Source organism: Panthera onca, chromosome D4, assembly GCF_046562875.1.
Source record: "Panthera onca isolate mPanOnc1 chromosome D4, mPanOnc1 haplotype 2, whole genome shotgun sequence".
NCBI classification, from domain to species: Eukaryota; Metazoa; Chordata; class Mammalia; order Carnivora; family Felidae; genus Panthera; species Panthera onca.
The window spans coordinates 56192582-56218965 of record NC_138351.1 but is presented as its reverse complement, the minus strand read 5'-3'; the positions used below and the strand labels follow the sequence as shown (position 1 = coordinate 56218965).

Sequence of the window (26384 nt, the reverse complement as noted above, 5' to 3'; positions counted from 1 at the left end):
TAATTGTGTCTTAGCTCTTAGACTGTAAGCTCTGGGAAGTTAATAAACAGTTTTAGTCCCCTCTGTTTCTTCATAGTGCTTGCTGCATTAATAAGTGCTCAATAAAGTATGTTAATGGTTTCCTGAAAGAACTAAGTGAGGCAAAGTCATTAGGTAAAATAAGGCCATTATTTGTATTCCTACACCATTTTACCTTGCTCAGATCATCCTGACCTCCACCCCACATTCTTCTACCTTCTTAGGGTCTCATATCTACTTTGTCGGTGAGGGTAAAGATTTTTCATTCCACTGTGGTGCGTTATGTTTAAAATTCCTTTAGGAGTGCCTGGGTAGTTCAGTAGGTTGTTAAGCCTCTGATTTTTGGCTCAGGTCATGATCTCACAGTTCATGAATTCGAGCCCCACGTTGGGCTCTGTGCCGACTGCTCAGAGCCTGGAGCCTGCTTCGGATTCTCTGTCTCCCTCTTTCTCTGCCCCTCCCCAACTCGTGCTTTGTCTCTGTTTATCTAGGATAAACTTAAAAAAATTTTTTTTAATCCTTTAAAATAAGGTAATTAAGCCTTGGTATTGGTCCTATTTGCACAGTTTTACATGGATGTCTTGCTTCCAGTTTCATGTTGCCTTTCTTTTTTTTTTTTAATTTTTATTTTAAGTAGGCTCCATGCCCAACATGGGGCTTGAACTCATGACCCTGAGATCAAGAGTTGCATGCTTGGGGCGCCTGGGTGGCTCAGTCGGTTGAGCGTCCGACTTCGGCTCAGGTCACGATCTTGCAGTTCGTGAGTTTGAGCCCCGCGTCGGGCTCTGTGCTGACAGCTCAGAGCCTGGAGCCTGCTTCCAATTCTGTGTCTCCCTCTCTCTCTGCCCCTCCCCCATTCATGCTCTGTCTCTCTCTGTCCCAAAAATAAATAAACGTTAAAAAAAAAAAAAAAAAAAAAAAAAAGAGTTGCATGCTCTACTGACTGAGCCAGCCAGGCATTTCTCACATTGCCTTTCCAATAGTACATTCCAAAATATTCATTCCTTCAACAAATATTATTTTATTACCTCTTAAGGTTCAAATTTTGGCAATAAAACATACCAGACCAGCAGATTCCAAATAAAAGAGTGGCCAAAGTGAAGAAGGCATAAGAAAGTGAGGCCTCCTTTGGAAGAGAATGTGGTCAGAACTTGAATGGATAAGGAGTCAGTGACAAGGATTTAAAGAAAATATGAGGAAGAACATTCTATATAGGTGAGTTCACCAAGAGATTTAGTCTAGAAGTTGAAGAGCTGATAGTCAATGGCCAACTCTTTGTGAAAGCTGCTATTTAAATAATGGGAAAAAAGAAATACCAACAAATTAAAGTATACAGAAATAAATAGGAAGTACTAGTTACTTCAAAAAAAGGAATGGCCAAAATAAGGGTTGTTGTGCTACCAAAAAGGTTAAGAACTTCTAAATCAGCCCTGGATTTGGTCAGGAAGGGGTTACTGATGACTTCTGAATAGTTTCAGCAAGGTGACAAGGAAAGAAGCAAAAATGCAATGGTTCAAGAAGGGAGACAGATGGTTAAGAAGCAAAATTTGCAAAATCAATAAGCAGATGAAGGTCAGCCATTAAAAGACAGGGAGGGAAGAAAAAAAAAAAAAAAAAGACATGCAGAAAATAGACTAGCAATAGGAATGGCTTCTGGATTGCAGGAAGTTTTTACTAACACATAGGGGAATTGAGTTATTCAAAAACAGGAAGAAGTATTCCACAAAGAGGGAGAATAGAGTTTGTAATGCTGGTTTATAGAAAATCTTGCTTTACTATAAAGACCCCAATGACTGATTTCTTGGATTAAAATAAAATACATTTCAACACTACTCTTTTCTCATAGGGCTCAAATCTAGAATATCAAAGCTGTAACAGTTAAGGGAGTCCATGTCTACACCTGCCTCTACCATCTGGTCAGCTCTGGTCTAAAGCTAAGATCAAGGAGACTAGCGCTACAGCTCAGAAGTAGTATGCGCCTGGTGGGCACTATGAGAAGGCCCATGTCCAGAACGGCCTGCCAAGAGTACAAAGGCCTGGGTGGGACTCCAGCTGTGTGATAGACTACATGCAGATGATGTGTGTAGACTCCTGTAACTTTGAAGTCTTATGAGTATTAGTAACTTCTAAAACATATCTGGTACCTCACTTCTTCTGGGCTGGAAAATGAGTTACAATGCATGAAATGGAAGAGACTCAAGTGAAAGCAAAAAAACTCACCACAGAAACAGGTGTAAGTATTAGGAACATGTGCAGAAACATTCTGACAGGCAGGGCACCTCCAACCACTCTGGCCATCTGTTAAGAAAAATAAGAGGAAACCAAAATAACTTCCTTACAAAAGCACATGTAATTTTAAAAAATTTAAATCTAAAGGAAGTCATAATATTGAAGCAACAGTAGTTGTTTCATGTTATCAAATCAGGCATTTAAGAAACAAAATCAGGGTGTCTGGGTGGCTCAGTCAGTTGAGAGTCCGACTTCAGCTCAGGTCATGTGATCTCATAGCTTGTGAATTTGAGCCCTGCATTGGGCTTGCTACTCTCAGCATGGAGCCAGCTTCAGATCCTGTCTCCGCCCCCCATCCCGCCCCCCCCCACCCCCCCCCCGCTCATGCTCTCTCTCAAAAATGAATAAATATTAAAAAGAAACAAAATGAAAATACTGAATGCTTTGCTTAAATACTGCATTTGGGCTTATATTTATAAGGACTTTAGATACGGTAATCAAATGGGTATCCATTTTTTTAAATGTCAATTGACATATAATTGACATATAGCCCTGTTTAAGATATACAACATGTTGATTTGATACATTTATATACTACAATATGATTACCATCATAGCATTACCTAATACCTGTATCATTTCACATAATTATCATTTCATTATGTGGTAAAAATGTAGCACTATTTTTTTTTTAACTTTAAAAAATTTTTATTTATCTATTTATTTATTTATAAAGGAGAGAGAGACAGAGCGTGAACAGGGGAGGGGCAGAGAGAATGGGAGACACAAAATCCAAAGCAGGCTCCAGGCTCCGAGCTGTCAGCATAGAGCCTGATGTGGGCTTGAACTCACGAACCGCGAGATCATGACCTAAGCTGAAGTCAGACACTTAATTGACTGAGCCACCCAGACACCCCACCCTTTTTTAAGCAATACTTTTAGTATTAAGGTAAACATTATCTAAATCTTGGCTTGAGAAAAAAGATAAAATATTTGAGTACATGCAGGAAAACCCAGATATCTTTTTTTTTTATTAGATTTTATTTTTAAGTAATCTCTATATACCACATGGGGCTTGAACCCACAACCCCTGCAATCAAGAGCTGTATGGTCTACCGACTGAGCCAGCCAGGTACCTCGAGATGTCTTAAATTATAGAAGAGTCACAAATCAGAAAACATGTTATTAACAACATTTACACTATCCACAAATAGCAGTATACTTTGGGAAAAACCCACAAAATACTATGGAGAAGATCTGTTAAAGATAATGCAACTTTAACACCCTAGGGGTAAACTAAACCACTGCTTCCAAAACAAAACAAAACAAAACAAAACAAAACAAAACAAAACAAAACAAAACCCAACAACTGCTTTCTATAAATTTTCTAAAGCAAACTATACAGGAAATGTTTTCTATAGTTGCTACTTGGAAAGTTTTCAGTTAATGTGACTGATTTTGTTCTATTCCAAATATATTTTAATATTGTTATGTTAGCTGGTTTTAAAAATGTCTTTCCTTTTTTAAAATTTTATTTTTATTTTTTAAGTAAGCTCTCCACCCAACACTGGGCTTGAATTCATGACCCCAGGATCAAGAGTTGCATGCTCTACCGACTGAGCCGGCCAAGCACTCCTTAGCCATTTAAGATCTATAGCTTAATACTGGTCATCTGAAACATGTTCAAGGCAACATAGTAGATAAAATATTCAAGAGAAATTAAATAGCTAGGTTAAAGGGGCGCCTGGCTGGCTCAGTCAGTGGAGCATGTGACTCTTGATCGTGAGGCTGTAAGTTCGAGCCCCATATTGGATGTACTTAAAAATAAAACCTTAAAAAAAAAAAAAGGCTAAGTTTTAAACCTGAATATATCAAATAAGTGAGAATATTCAGAAGAGAGAAATGACTGACCTGCTTGAGAGGCTGGAGACCTTGCCCATTTCTTTATGCAGTTCAAATGAAACACATGATAACAGCTCTGACAACTCCACACTGGCGCTGTGACGCGAACCAATTCACAGCACACCATACACTCATATTTTTCTGTAGTTAGCTGTTCAATTAGAGAACCTGTTTAAAAAACCAAACAAATTAATTCAAACATAGAAAAACATTCCTTACTTTAGTCAACCAAGGATGAGAAAGGGATTTGAGAGAAGAATCCAAACAGAGAGGTTTTAAGTATCTTGTCTGATTCTGAGTAAGGTGGTTGTTCAGTGTTTGGGGCCAAGAAAGAATAGGAATATACTGAGGGAGAAGACTTAGGAAGTAGACATTCAGGTGGGGATTCCCAAAACTGAGGAAACGTTCCCAAGAAACTGCTCAGGAACCGATGGAGTATCCAAATGCCCCTCATGACACAGTTTAAGAAGCCAATGCATTGCAGCACCTTACCTTGCCTCCTCTGAATCTGATCCAGATCCATGGATTCGGGCTAGGAAGGGGCTCATGAAGGTGCAGTGGTCAGCTGAAAGATACCTAAGCCTGCACAGGTTCCAAGAACCCAGGGTGGTAACATCTCTTCTAGCAGTTGCCATGAAAGTCTTCAGTTGATCTACTCAACAAAGGTATTATTGGTGTTTACCACAACCCTATGGTAGGGTTACTAGACTAAAGGAGACACAGAACTTGGCTTCAGAAGCCCAACATCTGCTGAGAGAGAGCAGTATCATGGAATCCTCCTACATGTTTTCCTTAATACCATCACCCACTTCCAGACTTTTCCTTAAACACGATCTCAGCAAAGCCTTTCTAGATCCCAAGTATAGTCAGGTGCTCTTGGAGAGGTGTGTGTGTGTGTGTGTGTGTGTGTGTGTGTGAGAAAGAGAGAGAGAGAGAGAGAGAGAGAGAGAGTGTGTGAGAGAGAGAGAGAAAGAGAGAGAGAATTTCCTTTTCAGTCCATATTTTTAGCATTTACTTCATAACACTATTTTATTTGTTATCGGGTCCAAATAGGTTATAAGAATAAAATAACTAACCTTGAATGCACCATGCCAAGTGCTGTGCTAAAGCACTTTATGCATAAAGTGCACAAGGAGGGGAGGGACAGAGGGAGAGAGAGAGAATCCCAAGCAGGTTCCATGCTCAGCGCAGAGCCCAACGTGGGGCTTAGTCCCACAACCCTGGGATCATGACCTGAGCTGAAACCAAGAGTCTGACACTCAACTGACTGAGCCACCAGGCACTCCACAAATTTGCATTTTAATCACTCCATAATTTTAGCCCTCCTCAGATTACTTTGTCCGATTTAACGTCAAAAGAAATATAGAACTGGGGCGCCTGGGTGGCTCAGTCGGTTAAGCGGCCGACTTCGGCTCAGGTCATGATCTCACGGTCCGTGGGTTCAAGCCCCGCGTCGGGCTCTGTGCTGAAAGTTCAGAGCCTGGAGCCTGTTTCGGATTCTGTGTCTCCCTCTCTCTGACCCTCCCCCATTCATGCTCTGTCTCTCTCTGTCTCAAAAATAAATAAATGTTAAAAAAATTAAAAAAAAAAAAAAAAGAAAAAAAGAAATATAGAACATGGGGACTTTAAGGTCTGTGAGGCAAGGCAAGGGCCTTGCTCACTGTTGTATTTCCAGTGCCTGGCCTTTATTTTATTTTTTTTTTTTATTATTTTTTTTATTTTTTAATATATGAAATTTACTGTCAAATTGGTTTCCATACAACACCCAGTGCTCATCCCAAAAGGTGCCCTCCTCAATACCCATCACCCACCCTGCCCTCCCTCCCACCCCCCATCAACCCTCAGTTTGTTCTCAGTTTTTAACAGTCTCTTATGCTTTGGCTCTCTCCCACTCTAACCTCTTTTTTTTTTTTTTTTTTCCCTTCCCCTCCCCCATGGGTTTCTGTTATGTTTCTCAGGATCCACATAAGAGTGAAACCATATGGTATCTGTCTTTCTCTGTATGGCTTATTTCACTTAGCATCACACTCTCCAGTTCCATCCATGTTGCTACAAGAGGCCATATTTCATTTTTTCTCATTGCCACGTAGTATTCCATTGTGTATATAAACCACAATTTCTTTATCCATTCATCAGTTGATGGACATCAGTGCCTGGCCTTTAGCAGGTGCTCAGTAAATATTTATTAAATGAATGGATGAAGAAATAAATGAGTATCACCTATTCTGTTCTACAACTTCTCTCCCTTAAAAGTTTCAGTAAAGTTTCTGGGATAGTTCTTTTGCTGTCAGGAAAGTCTGGAATAAAGATTTTATGTAGCTGATAAAGGAGAATCTACTTGCTTTAAATAACATATAAACATTAACATAAAACTTAATTATATTATAAAAACTAAGGAACCAGACTTAGATTCTTTCTTAAAAGCAGGAATACCCTATCCTGCATAGGTAACATCTGTGAATAACAAAGTTAATTATATTTTCTACCAGTTAGCACAGTATGTGTGGAAGATTCTTAAGGGTAAGTTAAGTAAGAGCTCATTAGAAAGTGAGATTACATTTGAGTCATCTATATACAAGAGCCTGACTGGGGCAGAGGAATAGTTTGTAAGAATTACATTGGAGATACATTTTGTAGAAAATGCCTATTGACTATTCCAGAGCAGAACTGAGAGAGAAGTAAAGGACACAGGGGTACCTGGATGGCTCAGTTGGTTAAGCATCCAACTTTTGATTTTGGCTCAGGTCAGTGCAGAAGCTGTTTGGGATTCTCTCCCTCTCTCTGCCCCTCCCCTGCTTGTGCTCTCTCTCTCAAAATAAACAAACAAACAAACAAAAAAAAGTAAAGGACACAAAAAAGTAAGTGAAGTTTGGAACATACACGAAAGCCCTATGAGAGACTATTGTTTTGATTTTTACCCTGAAGGTTGTCTTTTTATTTTACTGTTTCTCTTATTCATTAAGTTTATGGCTTGTTAATAAATAATTATTGTTTTATATGTGATGTTTCTAAATCTAGCCACAGTGAAATTGACCACTAGGATGCACACACATATAGTGGTGTGGGAACAACTGCCAACTTTGAGTAACCCACAAAGCTCTACCAAGCCCTTTCTAAAGGCTGTCTCTCTCATATCCCATGTTCAATCTGACAGTAAATCCTTCTGGCTCTACCTTCAAAATAGATCCAGAATCCAACCCCTTATTAGTATGGCCCAAAACACTATCCATTCACCTGGGATTATTAAAATGGCCTCCTAACTAGTCTCCCCTATTTCTGTCCTTGCTCTACTTGTCTATTCTCAACACAGCAGCCGGAGGGAGCCTGTTAAAATGCAAATTAGATGATGCCACTCATGCCCAGAACTTGCCAATGGTTCCTCCATCACATGCTTGTAAAAGCCAAAGTCCTTACAACGGCCTTCATCACTTCTGGGTCCTTATGGCTATTCTTCCTTCCCTCTGAGAACACAATGGCTGCCTTCCTAGGCCCAGACTGGCAGGCATATTTCTGCCTGAGGATCTTTACAGTTTGTTGTTCCCTCTGCCTAGAATACTTTTCCCTAGACATCAACATAGCTCAGTCCCTTAGTGCCTTCAGGTGTTTACTCAAAACGTGATCTTCACAATGAGGCAGTCTCTGGCCATACTTTAAAAATTTGAAACCCACTTCCTCAACATTCCCTATCTATTTTCCATACTATTTATTTTTTCTCCACACCACTTGAACCTTATAGATCATATATTTTACTTATTTCACCTTACTTATGTCCTAACTCTGTACATAGAATGTACACTCCCTCAAGGGCTGAGGTTTTTACCTATAGCGCTGCCTGGGACATAGTGAGCACTCAATAATACTTGTATGAATGGGGGCGCCTGGGTGGCTCAGTTGGTTAAGCAACCGACTTCAGCTCAGGTCATGATCTCACACTCCATGAGATCGAGCCCCGCTTCAGGCTATGCTGACAGCTCAGAGCCTGAAGCCTACTTCAGATTCTGTGTCTTGCCCTCTCTCTACCCCTCCCCTGCTCATGCTCCGTGTCTCTCTGTCTCTCAATAATAAATAAATGAAAAAAAAAAAAAACTTGTATGAGTGAATGAAAAGAAAAAAAAATATAGCAAAAGGTTCCAGAAAGATCTAGAAACAGTATAATCCTTTCACTAACAATACTGCGGTTTTATCCAAACATGTTTAACATATGTAAAATATGGTAGTGTCCTAGAACAGCTCTGTGCTGATCAACTATTACATTTCAGGTCCAAGGCTTTTGTCTGCTGGATACCAGCCCTGGTCTGACCACTGGCTCTTTTTCAATCTAAACCCTCTCCCACTAGGGCTTCCCCATAATTTCTCAGCCATAACTGTGTCTACTCTATAATTCTACTTTGAGAGCATATCAGTAAAGATTATTTCCCATTGAAATAACTGGAAGAACAAAGAGACCTGATTGAAGTGTTAACTGACTACAAACTTTTCAGATGCACCAATAAATAACTTAAAAAAAAAAAAGGTCTAAAACAATACTAATTTGAAAAATCCAAGAATACACTGTGATTACATAAAAATAATAATCATATATATATGGCATTTTAAAAAACAGATGCACAGTGAAAATATATAGGGGTAAAATAATATCTGGAATTTACTTTAAAATATATCTGCAAAAATAAAAAGGAACAGATAAAACAAATGAGAGGGGCACCTGGGTGGCTCAGTTGGTTGAGAGTCCAACTCTTGATCTCGGCTCAGGTCACGATCCCAGGGTCGTGGGATTGAGCCCCATACCTTGGCTCCACACTGATCATGGAGCTTGCTTGAGATATTCTCTCTCTCTCTCCCCCTCCCTCCACCCCTCTCCCCCACTCACCCCTCTCAAAAGAAAGACAGAAAGAAAGAAAGAAAGAAAGAAAGAAAAGGAAAATAGAACAAAAGTTTAAAACTGATTAAACCTAGATCTTCAGACTAAAGGTGAGTTACCTACTAAAGCAACTTTATTAAGTTACCTCATTAAATGTGAGGCAGCTGTTTTTAAAACTCTCATACAATATAAGCATGGTCAACATGTTCAAGGTGGTTTTGCTGAGTCTGAAGCGTATGTCAGGTACCATGTTTATTTATGTGAGTCTGAAGCTTGTGGCAGAGCTTAGGATCTGGAGGTAAGAGTTTAGAAGCCAGCACAGCACAGAGGCAGTGGTTGAGAGAGCAGTCGTCGTCTCCCAATGAGACATTATCAAGTAAGAACAGAGGGCTGAGACAAAGTCCTAGGAAATGCCAACATTTAAGAAAGAGGTGGAGGAAGAGAAACTTGAAGGACACACGCAGGAACAGCCAAGAACAAGGAGGACCAGAAGTGTGTGGTATCAAAAAAGTAACCCTTCGGGGCGCCTGGGTGGCGCAGTCGGTTAAGCGTCCGACTTCAGCCAGGTCACGATCTCGCGGTCCGTGAGTTCGAGCCCCGCGTCAGGCTCTGGGCTGATGGCTTGGAGCCTGGAGCCTGTTTCCGATTCTGTGTCTCCCTCTCTCTCTGCCCCTCCCCCGTTCATGCTCTGTCTCTCTCTGTCCCAAAAATAAATAAAAAAAAAAAAAAAAAAAAAAAAAAAAAGTAACCCTTCAACAAAGACTCCTTCACATCAAACTCAAACGGAAGCCAGGATAATGAGGACTGAAATACATCTGTCTGCTGGCTGTGGCAAATAGGAAGGCATTAATGACCCTACCAGTAGCTCTCTGAGTCAGTGGTGATGATGGCAGAGGACTGAGAAGTGAATCAAAACAGGGAAAAGGAAACAGGGTTGGTGACTCTTTTTTTTTTTTTTTAATTTTTTAAATGTTTTTATTTATTTCTGAGACAGAGAGAGACAGAGCATGAGCAGGGGAGGGGCAGAGAGAGGGGGAGACACAGAATCCAAAGCAGGCTCCAGGCTCTGAGCTGTCAGCACAGAGCCTGACATGGGGCTCCAACTCACGGAGTGTGAGATCGTGACCTGAGCTGAAGTCGGACACTTAAACGACTGAGCCACCCAGGCGGCCCAGAGTGATTGATTAGACTGGAATGGAAGGAAACACTACCAGGAGGCCACATGACGGGAGTTTTTCTTTTAGAGCATAGGACAGACTTAAGAAGAGCTTTAGGCTGAGAACTTGCAATAGCAGATGTGAAAGGCTGATGGAAGGAAATAAAGGAGAGTTCAAAACGAAAGAAAAGAATAGGCAGATTTCTCTGAGTTTGCCTAAAGGGAGCAAAAAGTTGAGAAAATTATGCCTGATGATCTCCCCTTTCTCTCAATAGGAGGCAAGGAGGTCCACTGAGACTGAGGTAGATGAATGGCAGGAAGATCTGAACAAGACTGGAAAAGATTTGGGAGTACTCTTAGATGAAAATGGGAAGGACAGCTGACCAAGGTCATATAAGGGGAAAATAGGCAGTATGGAAAGTCAACTGAAGTTGGAGAAATCACTAAACAAAAATATTTACTGAGAACCTACTATGTGCCAGGCATTGTTTAAACACTACGGATATACAGTGAACAAAACAGACAAAACTTTTCTGCTCTCAGGAAGTTATTATCTAGTAGGGGAATATGATAAACAATGAAAAAGAAGTGGCATCATCAAACAGTGGGAAGTGCTTTGGAGAAAAATAAACCAGTAAGGGATGGGGAATGCTAGTAGTGGGGGGAATATTATAGATCTAAACAGGATGATAAGGAAGACTTCCCTGAGAAGGTGAGAGAATCTTCCACAGCACCAAATCTGTACTACTGTATGATTTCCTGGAACAGCATCCTGTTATCCAGATGGAGCAGAAAAGGTAGACTGCAGCATCAATCCAGGGTGGGGATTCTGCCAAATGCCTTCTCAGAAGGATAATACTTCAAAAGTACAATAAGGCCCAGCCTGAAGAGGGAATAAAGAAGGATAGATGGCTGACAATACAGTTAGTGGGTGTAAGAGACTGAGAGAACCAGAAGGACAGGAGGTTATGGTCAGAAAGTAGTAGCGGGTGTAGAAGTATAATGAAGGCAAAGGTCACTGTGGTTGAGAAGATCAAAGAATATGAGGATGGTATAATCCATATGATCACTATAGTCACCCAGACAAACAGCAGGATTTATAGTAAATCAGTAGTTCTCCAATCAGAGTTACCAGGAGGCTTGTTAAAAAATAAGATTGCTGGGCCCTATTCCTAGAACTTCTGTTTGGTAAGTCTGAGGTGAGGTACAGGAATATGCTTTTCTAACAAGCTCCCTGGCGTTGCTGAGGACTGCTGCTCTGCAACACTTTGAGAACCATTGGGCAAGAGGAAAGATATAGGCTGGAGGCATTAATAAATGAGGGCTGGGGCTGGGAGATTTGGAGGCTAATACATGACAACAATAAAGAGACAGGAAGGTGATGTAGCCAAAAGGTGATATAGCATTAAGTTCAAAGGAGCAGGGATTTTGATACAAAGGTAGAAAAATAATGGTTCACAAATGACACTGAGGGAGGAGCACACTCCTCTCATCTTCCAGAAACTAAGGCAAGTGGGATAAGGAAATACAGCAGGCACTGAAAGGCCGTAAGGAAACGTGGTGAACTTACAGAAGGCCACAGATTAATTAGGAGCCGGAGGAGAAACTTACTAAGGATACAGGGGATCTTGCTACCACAGAATGAGGGCTACAGACAGCCTGGAAGAATAGAAGCAGTGCTAGTTTCTCTCAGTACAGAATGCGAGTTAGCAAAGACCACTTGCAAGCAGCCATAGAGACTTTAATCCTTTCTTTCCATTCCAATCAAGTTTTTATATCCACCACTCCACCAAAACTGCTCTTATCAAGACCAATAACTCTCAGTGCCAAATCCACCAGTCAATATGCAGTTGTCATCTTTCTGGACCCATCAGTAGCATTTGGCACAACTGATCACTCCCTCCTTGAATTTCATTTTTAGTTTGGCATTTAAAACATGGTTCACTTCCTAGTTCAATTGCTACTTATTCTCTGTCTCCTTTGCTGGGTCCTTACCTTCCAACCTTTAAACACTGAGTTACAGGAAGGCTCCATCCTCAAACTTTTCTTCTCTAACTACACTCACATTTTAGGTGACCTCCTTTAGTCTGTTAGAGGACTCCATGCTGAAAGTTCCCAAGTTTACATCTCCAGTCCAGATCTCTGCTCGAATTCTTAACTCCCTACTTAACCAAATTATCTATCTTTCCTGAACGAGGAGTGGACAAAACATATCCAAACTTTTCCAACAAGAAAGACCAAGAAAACTTTTCCAACAAGAAGACTAAGACTAAAAGGAGACTAAGGAGACATAATGACTAAATGCAATGTGGTATCCTGGACTGGATCCTGGAACAAAATAAGGATGTTAGTGGAAAAAAATGGTGAAATCCAAATAAAGTCTACAGTTTAGTTTATACTACTGTACCAGTGTTAATTTCCTAGTTTTGACAAAGGACCAGAGTTGGTTATGTAAGATATTAACATTAGACAAAGCTGTGAAAGATATATGGGTATTCTCTGTACTATTTTGCAACTTTTCTATAAACCTAAAATTATCTCAAACTAAAAAGTTTTGAAAACAAACAACACCCTTTCCTCTCCCAGGCTCATACTCCAGTACATGGCAATTCTATTCGTTTTTTTTTTTTTAAGATTTTATTTTTAAGTAATCTCTATACCAAAGGTGGGGCTAAAGCCTACAACCCAGAGATCAAGAGTGACTTACTCCACTGAATGAGCCAGTCAGGTGCCCTGGCAATTCTATTCTTTTATGTGATTCAGACACAAAAGTGTTGGCTTCATCTTTGACTCCTCTCATTCTCCTGGAGCAAACACCTAGTCTCTCTGCAAATCCTGTCAGTTTTATCTTCCAAATACATCCAAAGTCTAACACTCTTACCTTTACCAACACTACCACCCTAGTCCAAGTCTCCATCATCAACTACGTCAATTGCTCCAACAACTCCTAACTTATCCCCTTGCTTCCTTACAGACAATTCTCCACACAGCTGCTAGGAAGATCATGTCATCCCTTTTCCCAAAACCTTCCAGCTGCTTCTGATCTTCTTAATCAGAACCACATCCAAGGGCCTCACATGATCCAGCCCCTGTGATTTCTCTGACCTCCTCTGCTGCCTGCTTCTCTGTTGTTCACACCCTAATCTAAACTTGCTTCTTCCTCTGCTGGGTACACTTTTCAGAAAGCCACATGGTGTACTTGTCTCATCAAACAGACCAACATATCTAAACTAGCGCCCCCCCCCCCCCCTTACTCTGTCCTCTTAAACTGCTTTATATTTCTTTTTTAGCACTTACCCACAACCGACATACTAAATATTGGTTTAAGTGCTCTCTGCCTGCCTTCCCTACCAGAATGTAAATCTCACTAGTAGTGTATTCCCAGTACCTAGAACAGTGCTTGGTACATAGTATTTATTCTATAAATATGAATAAAGTGTTCTCAAGAATATGTGGGGATGTGAGGCCAAGAGAGATTTGTTAGGCAAAACGCTAAGATGGCCTCTAAGATTCCCACATGCATACAGGTGTGCATGCCCTATATAATCTCCTCCCCTTGAGTCTCAGTGGGCCTGATATAATCAGGTGAACACTTTAAAAAGAGTCTAGGGATCAGAGAAAGAAGTCAGAGAGATCTGAAGAATCTCTAGCAGATGTTTTCCTATAGACCTCGAAGAAGATAAGTGCCATGTTGTGTAGAGGGCAATGTGGTAGGGAATTGCAGGTGACCTCTAAGAGCTGAGAGTGACCCTCAGCCAATAGTCAGCGAGAATAGGGGACCTCACCCTACAACCATAAAGAACTAAATCCTACCAAACCAGTGAGCATGAAAAACCCCATGCCTCAGATGAGGTTTCTCCCTGGCCAAATTTTAGACCTGTGAGGCTCTGAGTAGAGAACTAGGCTAACAGATACACAAACTCCCGACCCAAAGAAACTGTGACATAATAAATTTGTGTTATCTCAAACCACTACATTTTTGTGATAATTTGTTATGAAGCAAAAGGAAACTATTAACCAGCCTTAAGAATTCAAAGACAACTCTAGTATAATGCTACCTTTGTTCATAACACAAGTTGAGGTCCCAAGAGGAAGGACTGCCTAGGGGAGCAAAAGAGAACTAGAAGTACTATAAGCCAGGGTAAAAACAGTCCTGGGTAGGTGGTGACTTCATGTGTTGGGCTGGGCTACGTACATTAAACTGGAGGGAGACCAGATGGTAAAGGTCCACAAGGACAGCTACAAGAACGAAACTGTTTAGCCTGTACGAAATACATACACACTCAAGGCAAAATGAGAGGTGTCTTCAAATACTGCAAAAAAGCTGATTTGCAATGAGGAGGTGGGAAACTGGTGAGAGACACTAGTTGCTGTGTTGCTTCAGAGGACAGAACCTGAACCAGGGGATAGAGTATTTACTGGAAAGAAGTTTTTAGTTCAAAATAAAGAAGAACCTTCCAACAGAGTGGAATACCTATTATGTTCTAAGAGCTATGTTAAGCAATAGGGATATAAAAAACAGTCTTTGCTTTCAGGAAGCTTACAGATTAGTGGTGGGCATCGACATATAAACAATGATGGCTTCCAGTGCTAACTGCTATAACGGAAACGTGTATGTTTAAGGGGAAGACATCATAGGGCTATTGAAGATTAATGCCATCTGTGGAAGTAAGAAAGGTTTCCTGGACATGTGGCTAAACTAGCTATTAAAAAATGAGTAAGAGGAGTGCTGGGTGGCTTAGTCAGTTGAGCATCCGACTCTTGATTTCAGCTCAGGTCATGATCCCAGGGTCGTGGGATCAAGCACTGTGTCAGGCTTTGCACTGAGCATGAAGCCTGCTTGGGAGTCTCTCTTCCCCTCCTTTTGCACCCCCCTCCCTAATGTGTGCACTCTCTCACTCTCAAAAAAATAAATATTTTTTAAAAGAGCAATTTAAAAAGAGTAAGGATTCATTAGTGAATCAAATGGCAGACATTCTAGAAGAAGAGAGCCATATATACAACAGCAGGGAAAGATGAAACAACATAGAGTACAGAGAATACAATGTGGTGGGGGGGGCTGATGCAGCATAAGGTGGGGTGGCTGGGTAAGGAAGAAGCCAGAATCTGCATGTGGTGAAAACAAGTGAACAGAAATAAACAGGGGAGTGACACAGTTCAACATGTATTTTAGAAAGATCATTCTCTGATGCTGGTGTAAGAGATGGACTGAAAGAGAGAAAATGAAGATGGCAAGAATGGTTAGGACATTTTGCAGATGAGCAGACAAGAGATGATGCAGGCTGGAATAAGGAAAGGCAGTGGAGATGTTACCATCCCTTACCTGTGCTTTTATATTAAAAAAAAAAATCTTGTAACCAAACATCTATAAGACCCACATCTGCATTTTAAAAATCCCTTACTAGAATTCTTTGTTGAGAAAAAAAGTTCTGTATTTGTATTTGCTTATAATATAGAAAAACTAAGTAAGTGGTTACTTACTGGGGAGGGGAGCAAGTGGTGGTAAGACCCAGGCAGGCAGATGATGAACAAAGATAGAAACAGATGTTTCATTTCATACCTTTTTTTTTTTTTAAGTTTATTTTGAGAGTGTGGGGGACAGGGGCAGAGAGAGAGATGGGGGTAGAGAGAGAATCCCAAACAGGCTCTGCACTGTTAGTTTGGAGTCCAACGCAAGGCTCAAACTCACAAACCGAGATCATGACCTGAGCCGAAATCAAGAGTCAGACACTTTGACTGAGCTACCCAGGCATCCCTCACTGTATACCTTTTAATATTTTCTAGCTCCTAAATTGCATGAATTTATTATCTATCAAAACAAAACAAGACAAAACATTTCCACTATCTAGGTAGATTTACCTGTGTGCGTTTCCACATTCTTTAGCAAGTGGTTCTGTTTGCCTCGGGGGAAAGATGCTACTTGAGGATCCTGCCTCCTTACAGCGCATTTCTCTGGGTCAATCCTTCTGGAAGACTTGTTGACAACTGCCAAATTCCCATCGTCACAGGCAGATTTTGCTGGCCTTTCATTAAGATTATCCTTTGGAATGGGTGCCATGTTGTTTCTGGGTCCGGCATTTGTATGTCGTTGGCCCTCTTGTTTTAGTGGATTCCTACCTGGTCGTGGCCTAGCCCCCTCCACTTCCCAGGGAGGCCTTTTCTGTGGGTATCTTCTTTGCTCACTGCGTCTGGCCCCATACCCATCCAATACTCCTTTCCTGAAGGATGTGTCCAAAGAGTCAGAGTGGATAACCCCCACAGGTTTGGTATTTTCAGGTCCAGCATCCTCAGATTTTGTAGTCATTCTGTTACCCCACTCACATTTGAGTTTTCCCTTGACTTTTGGTCCTCTACCATAGCTGTATATAAATTGGGCTGCTTTTTTGGGTTTTGCTCCTCTGGGATCTGCACCGACAATTTCCTTCTCACTCTCAGAAGGGCTGTGCTCTCTGGGGTTTGTCCCACTCTCTGGCCTGGCCACATTTTCTAAGCTAGCTGCATCTGAGGACTGGTCAGTGAGGTTCTGTACTTTCTTGACCTTGATATGTTGCTTTTCACTCCTCAATTTCTGCCAAGGTTGATTCTGAAGGCCATGGCTCTTGAGTAATTTGTTAGAAGTAGAGGACTGGAAAGAAGTTTGTTGACTCTTAGGTTTGCTTCCCAAAAGATAACTGTGCTGATGAATACCAGAGATGTCATCATAAGAGACTTGCCTGGAAAGGTGACAAGGAGGTGGTGAACTGTAATTTCTTCTACCAATCCTATTAGAATCTAGTCTCCTTTGACTCCCACAATTTAGACCAGAATTTTTTCTCTCCTGAGGAATGAACTCAGCAGCATCCGTATTGAATTTAAAAGTACCTAGGACATAAAAAAATAGACACGCCAGTAAAGAAATTAATTGTCACCCATGAAACCCAGAAGTCCCTAGGCCATATCTAAAAGTTATTTTCCTAAGGACTATATAAAACAGGCCCTTATTAAGGCCTACTTTTCCTGTGACTGTGATAGGTTCAAGGTGCTTGTGGAAGACTGACCATTCCATGACCAGTAGCTTCACCAATAGCCACTGTTAAGAATTGCTAAGTAAACGGGGCACGTGGGTGGCTCAGTCAGTTAAGCTTCTGACTTTGGCTCAGGTCATGATCTCGCGGTTCGTGGGTTTGAGCCCCAAGTTGGGCTCTGTGCTGACAGCCTGGAGCCTGCTTCGGATTCTGTGTCTCCCTCTCTCTCTGCCCCTTCCCTGCTCATGCTCTCTTTCTCTCTCAAAAAATAAGTAAACATTAAAAAAAAAAAAAAAAAAAGAACTGCTAAGTAAAACCGCTCATCTGAGTGATCAGGCATTCTTATTATTATTATTTTTTGAGAGAGAGGGAAAGAGCAAGAGCAAGAGAGAGAGAGAGCAGGAACAAGCAGGGGAGAGGCAGAGGGAGAGAGAGAATCTTAAGCAGATCTCACAGACATGGGGTTCGATCTCACAACTGTGAGATCATGACTGAAATCAAAAGTCAGATGCTTAACTGAATGAGCCACCCAGGCATCCCTAGTATTATTATTTTTATTGTTATTATTATTATTTTTAATGTAAGTTCTCTGCTTTATGTGGAGCTTGAACTCACAACCCCAAGATCAAGAGTTGCATGCTGAGCCAACTGAGCCAGTCAGGCACCCTGATAGGCATGATTTATACCTGCATTTGTTTTATAAAAAATTTCAGGTCAGCATACAGTTCAGGGGTGAGAATCAAACAGCAGGTTCCATGTGGTCTTTCAAAACTCTAAGACAGCATTGTATAATATCAAGCAAACAGGCTTTGGAGTCAGCCAAAATCAGTTTGAAGTATGGTCCTCCAGATGATGGTATGAGCTTAGGGATACTGCTTTTAGCCTTCATTTCCTCACCCATGACGAAAGATGACAATACTATTTCAAAGAGTAATTGTGAAATTTAATCAAAATTTCATATTGATAGTACTTAACACAGTGAGTACATTAGTTCCCATCTGTTCCCTCCAGGAATGTATTTTAGGTTTTCCATACATAACCTTTATGATATGGTCCAGAATCTGAGTCTCAAAAATTAAGCATAGGCCTCTTCAACCCACTCATTTTTTTCCCTCAAGATGCTTCTTTGTCCCTGAAGCCCAAAGACTAAATGATTTGCCTAAAGATACAAAACTAGTTAGTAGAAAAGCCAGAATGAGGGGCGCCTGGGTGGCTTAGTTGGTTGAGCATCCAACATCAGCTCAGGTCATGATCTCACGGTTTGTGGGTTTGAGCCCAGCATTGGGCTCTGTGCTGACTGCTCAGAGCCTGGAGCCTGCTTCATATTCTGTGTCTCCCTCTCTCTCTGCCCCTCCCCTGCTCACACTCTGTCTCTCTCTCAAAAATAAACATTAAAAAAAATTTAAAAGCCAGAATGATGTGTAGCTTATAGATCATACAGCTGACCCTTGAACAACACAGCTTTGAACTACAGAAGTCCACTTATACATGAATTGTTTACAGTACAGTACTGTAGATGTATTTTCTCTTCCTCATTTTTTTCATAACATTTTCTTTACTTTATTGCAAGAGTATGTAAGTATATAATACATATATCATGTAAAATCTGTGTTAATCAAATGTTTATGTCATTGGTAAGGTTTCTGGTCAACAGTAGGCTGATAGTAGTTAAGTTTCCGGGGAGTCATAAGTTATATGTGGATTTTCCACTGCGCAGGGGGGTTGCCATCCCTAACCCCCACATAGTTCAAGAGTCAACTGTACTATGAATCAACAAAGCCTGGAAGACATGGGTTTATGTACTTGCCCATCACTTATGTCTGTATGCAAGTAACTTAATCCTAATTTTTTTTATAAGGAATGGAGACACTAATAATCCCTACATCCAAGAGTTGCTATGAAGAATAAAGCAAGTTAGTAACATACATACAGTGATTAAAATAGTGCTTTATTGTTGCTGTTAGGGCTACCGACTATCTAAAATACACAGACCTTGGGGCGCCTGGGTGGCTCAGTCGGTTGAGCGGCCGACTTCGGCTCAGGTCATGATCTCACGGTCCGTGAGTTCAAGCCCCGCGTCAGGCTCTGTGCTGACAACTCAGAGCCTGGAGCCTGTTTTGGATTCTGTGTCTCCCTCTCTCTGACCCTCCCCCGTTCATGCTCTGTCTCTCTCTGTCTCAAAAATAAATAAACGTTAAAAAAAAAAAATTAAAAAAAAAAAACACAGACCTGACCACAAATGGGTACAGTACTGAGCCTGTGGGTTTCAGGTTTAATAATAAACCCTAACATTTATTAGGTAATTAACATGCGCCAGGCACTATTCTAAGCACTTTGTATCTGTTGACTCATTTAATTCTTACATTTCTGATGAGAAAACTGAGACTGAAAAAGTTACTTGTCAAAGACCACAGATGTGTTCCAAAGCAGACTCAAGATTCCACCCCTGGCTATATGGCGCTAGAGACCACACTCTTACACTACACTGTCAGAGTTTGGGCAGTATCGAATCACATACTCAAGAACTGAATGAGATCATAAAGGTCATAGCGTAACCTTTCACTCAATCCAGGATTTGTCCTGATGGCTTTCACACAGGCAATTCTGGGGGTGGGGTGGAAGGCCTTACAAAACAAAAAGGGGATTAGACAAATTCATAAGGTGGTGAAGGAGATGTTTCACAAACATAAGAGAAAACATAAAGGTAAGAATGGGAAGATTAGACCAAATGGGTGTTGTATAGTCCTCTCCTTCTTGAAGAAACAAAGTGGGAGAGGGGCAAAAGAAGCCAGTAAAGTTGTGCAGAATAGCTTGGTAAAGGATGGGAGGAAGGTGTTCCATGTTAAGCTGTAAGGAGTTGATGCAACTACAGAGTCTAGATAGGGCAGCACCTATTCATATACAGTATGTGTTCCATTAGACATGAGGTAGTAGGTAATGTCCTCAGAGAGACCCTTAAGAGACAGGAGGAAGGGGAAAAGGGCACATGAATCAGTAAACTGCACCTAAGACACAAAGAACTGAGACACTACCCCTTTTTTTTCTTAGTATTTTAAGTAGCTAGAAGTTACTTGGTAAAGAGGATACAAGTGGTACCCTACATTCAAGATAACATAGCAGAATAGTTAAGTGTCCAGCAGATGAGTGGAGAAGAGTAAGGGGAAATCCAATAGATTATGAAGTCCAGAAACAAAACAGACATTGGAGAGTCTGCCCATGGCAGAAATATATCCCTGAACTGCTCTGCTATTTGAGGACAGAAGTGGGCAAGAGAACTAAACACTGAGTGGAGATGGGGGTGTGGGCTAGAGATGATGCTAAAATAAGAACATGGGATAGTTCTTTGGACTAGGGGACTTTGCCACAGTAGATGGGGAGGAGGTTGTAACCTGGGGCACAATACAGGAGGCCAAAACTGTAACTCACAACAAATCCCACCCATTCTGGCCTCAAACACTGACAGGTGTAGAAATGGGCCAGAAGTGAGCCTGAGGATGGGAAGATCAATGGATTCAGTTGAGGATCTGGGGGGAAAAAAACGTGTGGGAGAATGACAAAACACCAGCCTAAGAAGGTTCCTATCCCCTAAGATGACTCAATACCTAAATCAGGACTAGGGTTTGGAAAACACAATTTTTTTTTTTTTTTTTTTTTTTTTTTACCGAGACCCACAGTAACAAGTACATTTTACCTGCCACCCAGTACACAAATACATATATATTCTTCCTAGTGCCCCAACATTGGTTAAGTGGCAGTGACTCACTCAAATCAGCGAGTCTTGAACTAAGACTACAAACCACATGCTGCAAATTGCTGTCCTGTTTTTCATTAAGAGTGGGTCCTGAAATCAAACCATTGTAGTGGGTGTGACAGGTATTTTTTTCAAATGAAACAGAAAATAGAGCGTACTGCAGACAGCAAGGAAAAACATTACTTTCTGAAACTTTTGGTTCGCTTTTGTATTTACACGTGTGCACTGAGTCGCGATGTAAAGTTTGGACAACAAAGACCTAAAGTACACCTTGAAGGAAATGGAAATGGATGTTACATTTACAGCCAAATGAGGGTGTTTTACACACAGAGCTAACTCCAGGAGAAGCGAGCTAACAATTACGGAACAGGTACAGTACAGGGCGGGAGCCTTTACAGGAATTAACATATTCACTCCCAACTGATAGATGAGGAAACGGAGACTCAGTCACATTGCGAGTCTGTAGCAGTCTGAGATTGGAAACCACTGATGTCCGGGTCGAGCCCGCTCCGCTGCCCCAGGAAGCGCCAACCCGCTACGCATGGAGAGCCCGCCATCGTCACTGGCGGTGACTGGGCCGCCGCCCGCCTTCTGGAGATCAGGGCGGCCTCTGCCCCAGTAGGGCCGGGCTGAAGGCGGGACGCCCACATCGATTCGCTTGGCGCTGGGACAAACCCGCTCTCCCTGGAGACCCAGCTGCGGGGACTTCACAGACCAGTGGTGAACGGGCGAGGTCTCGATACCCACGACGCGCGTGGCTTGGCCCTTCCGAGCCACTATCCCCAGCCCTAGTACGCGCCACTCTCGCGATATGAATGGCCGGGCCCCTAGGACTCGTCACTGACCCAATTTCCGCTCCCTGAGAGGGGCCCAGTCCCGCGCGGGCCGGGACAGTACCTGAGACAGGAGGCGCCTCCGCCATCCCGTGCCGCAACACCTAAAGCGAGCCCTGCAACCTAGAGAGGGCTGTCACCCGGTCACGTGCCCTCGACTTCCGGCGCCGCAAGACTAGTCGCCTCTGCGCGCGCGGTGGACAGCCACGGAGGTTGCGCTGCCTGAGTGAACTGTGCGGTACGTCGGTGACGTCAGACACAAGCGCCAGGCGCCGGCCTACAGTCCTGGCTGTAGGTAGTAAAGCTCGCGCCGGGTGTGGGAGCGTGCAGGAATTTGCGTAGTCATTGTTTTTCTTTTTGAGATTCGCGGTGCTCTCTTGCTACCATGCTCTGTTGCCCTGGCACCCAACCAACTTCACATGGCCTGCTGGAGTCAACTCAAACGTCACCTTCTTACCTAGAGTAGTTCAGGTTTGAAGTTAAAAAACAAAACCCTGCTAAGTAGTCGCAAGGGAATGTGGGGGAAAATAACGTGCAAAACAAACGATAACAAGGCTAATATACAGAGAACTCTTACAAAGAAGTTAGATAACTTCTAAGCCAAAAAGCGATATAAAAACCATGTGTTAGAAATGGTAAAGGACTTGAACCGGCAGATGACAATAAAACAAATACAGATGGATACTGAACATAAAGGGGAAAGTATGGAGGCGCTGATAATTTGTAAAGTAACAGCATTAAAAAAATTTTTTTTAATGTTTATTTTTGAGAGACAGACAGGGAGGGGCAGAGAGAGAGACAGACAGAATCTGAAGCAGGCTTCAGGCTCTGAGCTATCAGCACAGAGCCAGTTGTGGGGCTCAAAACTCATGACCTGAGCCTAAGTTGGATGCTCGGATGCTCAACGGACTGAGACACTCAGGGGGTCCGAAAGTAACAGAATTTTAAATGAGCGTGTGGAGTTTGTTTTGTTGTTGCATTACTAAATAGAACATAACATTTAAGTGTGAAGCAGCTGCATTTGTAAAGAAAACATGAAATAGATTAATTCACATGTGGGTTTTTCTGTTTGCTTTTTTACACTTGATCTTAGCCAAAAGACAAGAAACGATTTTTAAATTTTATTTTAGAGAGAGAGTGTGCTAGTGGGGGAGAGAAATAGAGGGAGAGAGAGGATCTTACCAGCATGGAGCTGACCCGGGGCTGGATCCCATGACCCTGGAATCATGACCTGAGCTGAAATCAAGAGTGGGACCCTAAACCCACTGAGCTACCCAGGAGCCTTTCATGTGTTTTAATGCGTCCTCTCTTAGGCATTGCTTTAAGTGCTGGAAGTAAATGGTGAAAAAGACGAACATGGTCCCCACCCTCATGAAGTGCATTATCTAGTAGAGGAAATTAAAAACTAAATAATTTATAAATTAATAACTTGTAGAATAATTTCAAATTATGTTAGCATTGTGAAAGAAATAGGCAGGGTAACAGTGATAGAGACTTAATGGGATCTGCTCCAGAAAAGGTGGCCAGGATCTTTGAGGAGAAAGAAAGATGAGAAGGAGCTAGCTAGCTACAAGAGGATTCAGAGAGAAGGAATAGTATGTGCAGAGGGTATGAAAAAGGAAAGACCCTGAAGTGTTCAAGATGTTGAAGTATCTGCTGGAGAATAGTAAGCAAGAAGAGTGGCACAGTATGAAATTGAAGAGTTAGGTAATGAGATCACTCAGATCACCTGCAGGCCATGATAAAGGATTTTATTCCAAGTGCAGTAAGAAGTTATTGAAGGGTTCTAAGCAAAGAAGTGGTATCTGAGCTACACTTAGATTTCTCTTCCACCCAAGGAAACGGTGAATTGTGGGGGGAGAAAGCATAGAAGTGGGTAGATCAGTTACATTTTTGTATTACACTAATGCAGAAGATGATGGTGGCCTTGGGCTAGAGTGACAGCAAATGAGATGGAGAGAAGAGGACAGATCTGAGGTTTATATGAAATATAATCAGTGTCCAGCTTCCAAACTTTTTCCATACCGACAGGTGTGATGTGATATCTTATTGTAGTTTTAATTTGCACTTGATTACTAATGAATCTGAACATTTCTTAATGATCTTTTTAGTTTCTTCTTTTTAAATTTATATCTGTTGGCCATTTTTCTTTTCTTTCTTTCTTTTTTTGATTTTTGAGAGAGAGTGAGTGCAAGTAGGGGAGGAGCAGAGAGAGGGAGACAGAAGAACCGAAGCAGGCTCCACGCTGGCAGCAGCTAACCTGATTCAGGGCTTGAACTCATGAACCCTGAGATCATGACCTGAGCTGAAGTTGGATGCTTAACTGACTGACCCACCCAGGTGCCCCCATTGCCCATTTTACTATTGGGGTTGCTTTATTTTTCTTGCTGATGGTTTCTTATATATTGCAGATATCAATTCCTTATCATTTTTAGACATTTCAGTTGTTTTCTCTTCCATTGTCTATTAATTTTGTACTTTACTGAACATAAATCCTTAATTTTGACACATCGGCTCATCAAACAAACAAACTATATTGTCACCTTTAGAAATTGCCTGATGTTGGTGGCTCAGTAGGTTAAACGTCTGACTTTGACTCAGGTTGTGATCGTGCGGTTTGTGAGTTTGAGCCCTGCATCAGGCTCTGCTGACAGCTCTGAGCCTGGAGCCTGCTTCAGATTCTGTGTCTCCCTCTCTCACTGCCCCTCCCCTGCTTGTGCTCTGTCTCTGTCTCTCAAAAATGAATAAATGCAAAAAAAATTTTTTTTTAATTACCTGATGTTTCAGTCTGGGTCCAGTTCAGAGAGGAACCACACAGTCATTTGAACAGAGAAGGTTTTATTTATTTAAAGACTTATCAACTATAACAGAGGATTGGAGAAATAAGGAATTGACTAGTAAAGAAGTAAAAAAAAAACTCTAAAATAATAAAGGATTAGCAATATAAGGAACAGCCACTACCTCTATGCTTGAGATAGACTACCCACTGAAGATCGCCTCAGAGCTGAGGTGCGGACCTTCTCAGAGAGGATGTGTCTGTGGCTCACTAGATGGCAAGGAAGCAGTGTGGTGCTACAATGGCAGAAGCTGCTAGAAATCTACCATGTAGGATGCTAGGGAAAGTAAATCATGGGGAGATGTCTCAGAAAAGGCACTCTACTATAAACCACCTGAGGTGGTGCCAAGAGCAGTTTCTGGCTGTTGGCCACCATAAACTGAAAAAAGGCCAGGGGCTGAAGAAGCTCTGTACGTTGCAGGAGCCAAACACTGGAGAAGCTGCCTATAGCACAGAAGCCTGCCTAACTCAAGCTGTAGAAACAGGAAACAAAACCTTTTCCTCCTGTGATATCTCTCTGGTGCCCTCTACTGACAAATTTTAGTATCTGCCAGCTGATAAAGGATATATTTTTTTAAATGTTTGTTTATTTTTTAGAAAGCACAAGCGGGGGGGTGGAGGCAGAGAGAGGGGGACAGAGGATCTGAAGCAGGTTCTGCGTTGAGAGCAATGAGCCCTATGCAGGGCTTGAACTCACGAACCACGAGATCACGACTTGAGCCAAAGTTGGATGCTCAACTGACTGAGCCACCTGGGCACCCCTTGGATAAACATTTAAAAGGGTCCACATCATTTCACGGAGCAAGCAAAAAGGATAAATTTGGAACTGAATAGCAATAATTCATAACTGGCATACTAGGGAAAATGTTCATTATTTTCAAAACTTGTAAATGAAGTAAGTAAACAATTATCTTGCCCTCCCTATACAAACACTATTTCATACAACATACCAAAATGTATGACAAGCAATAAAAGTGGTATTCAGATGGAAATTTATAGCTATAACTACTTGCATTTAAAAAGTCCAGGGGCACCTGGGTGGCTCAGTTGGTTAAGTGTCTGACTCTTGGTTTCAGCTCAGGTCGTGATCTCACGGTTTGTGGGTTCAAGCCCCATGTAAGGCTCTGTGCTGACAGAGGGGATTCTGGGATCCTCTTGGGATTCTTGGGATTCTCTGCCCCTTTCCTGCTCTCACTCTTTCTCAAAATAAATAAACATTAAAAAACAAAGTCCAGACACTGGAATATTATTCGGTACTGAAAAGAAATGAGCTGTCAAGCCATGAATAATAAATACATGGAGGAAACAAATGCATATCACTAAGTGAAAGAAACCAATCTGAAAGGCTATATTCTGTATGATTCCAACTATACGACATTCTGGAAAATGCAAAACTGTGGAGACAATTGCTAGGGCTTAGGGGACGGGAAAGAAAAATAGGCAGAGAACAGAGGCTTTTTAGGGCAGTGCAACTGTTCTCTATGATACAGTGGTGGATACATTGTCAAAACCCATAAAATGTACACCAAAAGTAAACTCTACTGTAAACTATGGACTTTGGGTGATACTAATGTATCAATGTAGGTTCATGTATTACAACAAATGTACCACTGTGGTGTGGAATGTCAATAATGGGGGAGGCTGTGCATGTGTGAGGACACGGTATATGTGGGAATTCTCTGTACCTTCTTAATTCTGCTGTGAATCTAAACCTGCTCCAAAAAATAAAGTTTATTAATAAAAAGAGACAGACCTCAAATCAGTAGCTTTAGCTTAGTCTTCTACCTTAAGAAA

General features: G+C 41.7%; 1 protein-coding gene across 2 annotated transcripts in view; it reads right to left on the bottom strand.

The window, feature by feature from the left end:
* NFX1 (nuclear transcription factor, X-box binding 1) overlaps positions 1-21945 on the bottom strand; it is a 73883-nt gene extending 51938 nt beyond the window's left edge. For both annotated transcript variants that reach the window (XM_060609508.3, XM_060609510.3), the window contains exons 1-4: positions 21819-21945; positions 16026-17027; positions 4159-4317; positions 2239-2316 (exon numbers count right to left, since the gene is read on the bottom strand). In XM_060609508.3, coding sequence (XP_060465491.1) covers positions 2239-2316; positions 4159-4317; positions 16026-17027; positions 21819-21843 — 1264 coding nt within the window. In that variant the 5' untranslated portion in view covers positions 21844-21945. The remainder of the gene's footprint in view (positions 1-2238; positions 2317-4158; positions 4318-16025; positions 17028-21818) is intronic.
* Positions 21946-26384: the final 4439 nt, after the last annotated feature.